Source organism: Colobus angolensis, unplaced genomic scaffold (genome assembly GCF_000951035.1).
Source record: "Colobus angolensis palliatus isolate OR3802 unplaced genomic scaffold, Cang.pa_1.0 Scaffold109, whole genome shotgun sequence".
In the NCBI taxonomy this organism is placed as follows: Eukaryota; Metazoa; Chordata; class Mammalia; order Primates; family Cercopithecidae; genus Colobus; species Colobus angolensis.
In genome coordinates, this window is record NW_012111919.1 from 2,148,296 (window position 1) to 2,151,791 (window position 3,496).

Consider the following 3,496-nt stretch of genomic DNA (forward strand, 5'->3'; position numbering starts at 1 on the left):
GTCACGGCGGGCAGATCATGAGGTCAAGAGGTCAAGACCAGCCTGGCCGACATTTTGAAACTCCAATTCTACTAAAATACAAAAAATTAGCTGAGCATGGTGGCATGCACCTGTAGTCCCAGCTACTTGGGAGGCTGAAGCAGGAGAATTGCTTAAACCCAGGAGGCGGAGATTGCAGTGAGCCGAGATCGCACCACTGCACTCTAGCCTGGCAACAGAGTGAGACTCCATCTCAAAAACAATAATAATAATAATAGTAATAATAATAAACATCCTGCACAGGAATGCTATGCTTTCTACGCTTTGGCATTTTCAGCAATCGAAAATTACTGTATTTTGTAAATGGAAATTTCACTACTAAGAACAGAATGCTATAAATAGAATGATGTCTTTTCTTTCCAAAGTCAGTATACTAGAGTGATGAGAGAATAATAATAAAAGCAAGATATTTCATGGCAAAGTTATCTCAGGGTAAATGCTGTATCTGCAAGCGCTGCCGGTGAGTATTCTCGGGACAAATGGGAAAAGGGTTAAAAGCAATGTAACCCAGAAGAAAACGGAATGGTACCTTGAAAGCACTGAGAGGACTTATTTTTCTTCATTCTGAAATATAAAGATTTTCTACCTTTTTCCACTGAGAAGGCCTAGAATCAGTGAGCCTAGAACCATGGGCACCCTAGCGTCCTGACTGTGGTCTCTAAATACTTTTTGCCAGTAAATGGAACAAGGGACCCTTAGAAGGATGGTTCATTCCAAGTCTGGGACAAGATATATAACAAACAAAAGTAGAGGGCTGGGCACAGTGCCTCACACCACACGGGGAGACCGAGGTAGGTGGATCGCCTGAGGTCAGGAGTTCGAGACCAGCCTGGCCAACATGGTGAAACCGCTTCTCTACTAAAAATACAAAAATTAGCCGGGCATGGTGGCACGTGCCTGTAATCCCAGCTACACAGGAGACTGAGGCAGGAGAATCACTTGAACTCGGGAGGCAGAGGTTGCAGTGAGCTGAGATTGCACCACTGTACTCCAGCCTGGGTGACAGAGTGATACTCCGTCTCAAAAAAAAAAAGAAAAAAATAATAAAACCTAGAGCATTTTATTGTGCTAGAAAGCAGGAAAGCTAATAAGGTCTAATGGATATATCAAAAGAACACAAGAGCCTACAACAGGAGCTCCCACTGGCCAAAGGTAGGACAGTTTGAGCCTCAGAAAGATGACTGGGGCCGGGCGCAGTGACTCACATCTGTAATCCCAGCACTTTGAGAAGCTGAAGCTGAGAGATCACTTGAGGTCAGCAGTCCAAGACCAGCCTGGCCAACATGGCGAAACCCCTTCTCTACTAAAAATACAAAAATTAACTGATGGTATGCACCTGTCATCCCAGCTACTTGGGAGGCTGAGGTAGGAGAATCACTTGAACCCAGGAGGCAGAGGTTGCAGTGAGCCAATATCGTGCCATCACACTCCAGCCTGGGAGACAGAGTGAGACTCTGTCTCAAAAAAAAAAAAAAAAAAAACCAGAAATGTATCAGTCAAATACAAACATAAAAGAAACCTACCAGCCAAATGCAAAGTGGGGACTTTGGATCTTGACTTTAATGTAAATGGACATTTTTTAAGATTTGAGGAAATTGACAGATGGACTGGGATACTAAAATATTTTTGTCTATGTTTTTGGGTGTGATAATGGTGTTAGGTTGTGTGAAATGTTTTCACTGTCTGATAGATGTACAGGCTCAAGTATTCCCAGGTGAAGTAATTGCTTGGGGTTTGCTTTTAGCCACGTGTCCCTGCACAAAAAGTTGGAGGAATGAAGATTCGATTAGATAACATTGACAGCATGTTGATATTCATTCAAGTTTTGCTGTGGGTACCTGAGGGGTAGTCATTACGTTATTCTATTTTACGCAAGTTTTAATATTTCTGTAGTAAAAAGTTAGAAGACCATGTGCTTAAGGACCTTTCACATATCTGTAAGAGAGAGCCTCACTCAGAATATATAGTGTTGCCTTACAATTAGGTGCAGTTCTAATGAGTTTGGGACGGGTACCAGTTTTATGGGAGAAACAAACTGATGCTAAAGGCAGTATCCTTATAGAAATAAAAATGTTTAACTGGCAACATGAAGTAACACTGAAAACTCTTAGATGCACACAAAAGCTTATAAAAGCATAGCGCTAGGGGGTCACATAGTAATATTTAGTAGACTGGCTGTGCCTCAGTTGTCTTGCCAGAGGGCCTCCTCTAAAAAGTACACCATCACAGAGCGCAGCACCTGGACAAAAGTGGTACACGCGGCTCCTCTGCCCACTCAACAAGTCCTTCCCAAGGGCTGTCATGTCAGTGCCAGAGCCACTCCTGAAGGACTGCTTTTGTTTTGAGGATTTGAGAGATGGATTCCTGAGGATCTAACACCATATTCCATTATGCATTGTGGGTTTTCTATTGTTTTCCTTATCATGATTTATTATTTTTTAAATTTTTCTTTGAAGTTTGCTCATTTTAATCCATGTTCATTTCTCCCTCTGTATGTGTTTGTGTCACGCTTGCTGTCTTTGCCTCCATTGTTCCTAGGTTACAGTATAGCCAGGATATACCATGTCACTTGGCCGATGAGCATGCGCTGATAGCCTCCTATGTGGCCCGTCTGCAGCACTGTGCACGGTCAGTGGTGGTGCAGCAGCAGTGGGCAACCAGGGGTGATCAGAGGGAGGGAGAGCTTTGCTACCTGGGGTTGTCAGCTGGAAAAAAAACTGCATGTGGGGTTTTTCTTGAGCAACTACCAGCTATGTTTGGCAGAGTTAAAATAGTTGCTAAGCATTCGCTTCTACAAGAGAGGGAGGGTTGCCAAGCCTGGGCGCTTACCTAAACATGGAGTCAGACATTCTCCTTTAAAGTGGGGTTCACTTCCTTCAACTTACACTCAAAAAAGATACAAACCTATAAGAGGTTGACATTTCCAAAGATGCAGTATTCACAGAGGTATCTGATGCAACCTCTTCCTGTTCATTCTTACCTGAATAATGACATCTTTGTATTGATATTCAAAGTTTAGAGTTGATCAGCCCACAGATATCCCACTTTGTCTTATCTGGGGACTTTGATACTGTCACCCTATTACATCTTTACCACCCTTTATCTGTTAGCAGGAATCTGTCATTGTTGATTATTTAAACCAGTGATTCCCAGCAATGGTATTGGATCACTGTCACCTGAAGGTCTTTTTCCAAATTATATAGACCCTCTCTATTGTAATATTTACATGTATTATAATAGCTCCAGATTCCCCTTACCCTGAAAACCATTACAGTAGTGACTCACTGTTAATAAGAGAATGTGTCTGATTCTTCAGTGGTTTGGGATGGAAAAACGTTTGATAACTGCTAACTATAGCAAAGTTCATCGTTTTTTTTTTTTTGAGATGGAGTCTCGCTCTGTCACCCAGGCTGGAGTGCAGTGGCCGGATCTCAGCTCACTGCAAGCTCCGCCTCCC

At 42.7% G+C, this 3,496-nt stretch overlaps 1 protein-coding gene across 7 annotated transcripts in view; it reads left to right on the plus strand.

The window, feature by feature from the left end:
• Nucleotides 1–3,496, plus strand: part of DTNB (dystrobrevin, beta) — a 285,440-nt gene that overhangs the window by 204,041 nt on the left and 77,903 nt on the right. For 5 of the 7 annotated variants that reach the window (XM_011950445.1, XM_011950464.1, XM_011950471.1 and 2 more), the window contains exon 10: nt 2,578–2,667. The exons of the other annotated variants lie outside the window; for them this stretch is intronic. In XM_011950445.1, the coding sequence (XP_011805835.1) occupies nt 2,578–2,667 (90 nt within the window). The remainder of the gene's footprint in view (nt 1–2,577; nt 2,668–3,496) is intronic. 7 annotated transcript variants of the gene reach the window in all.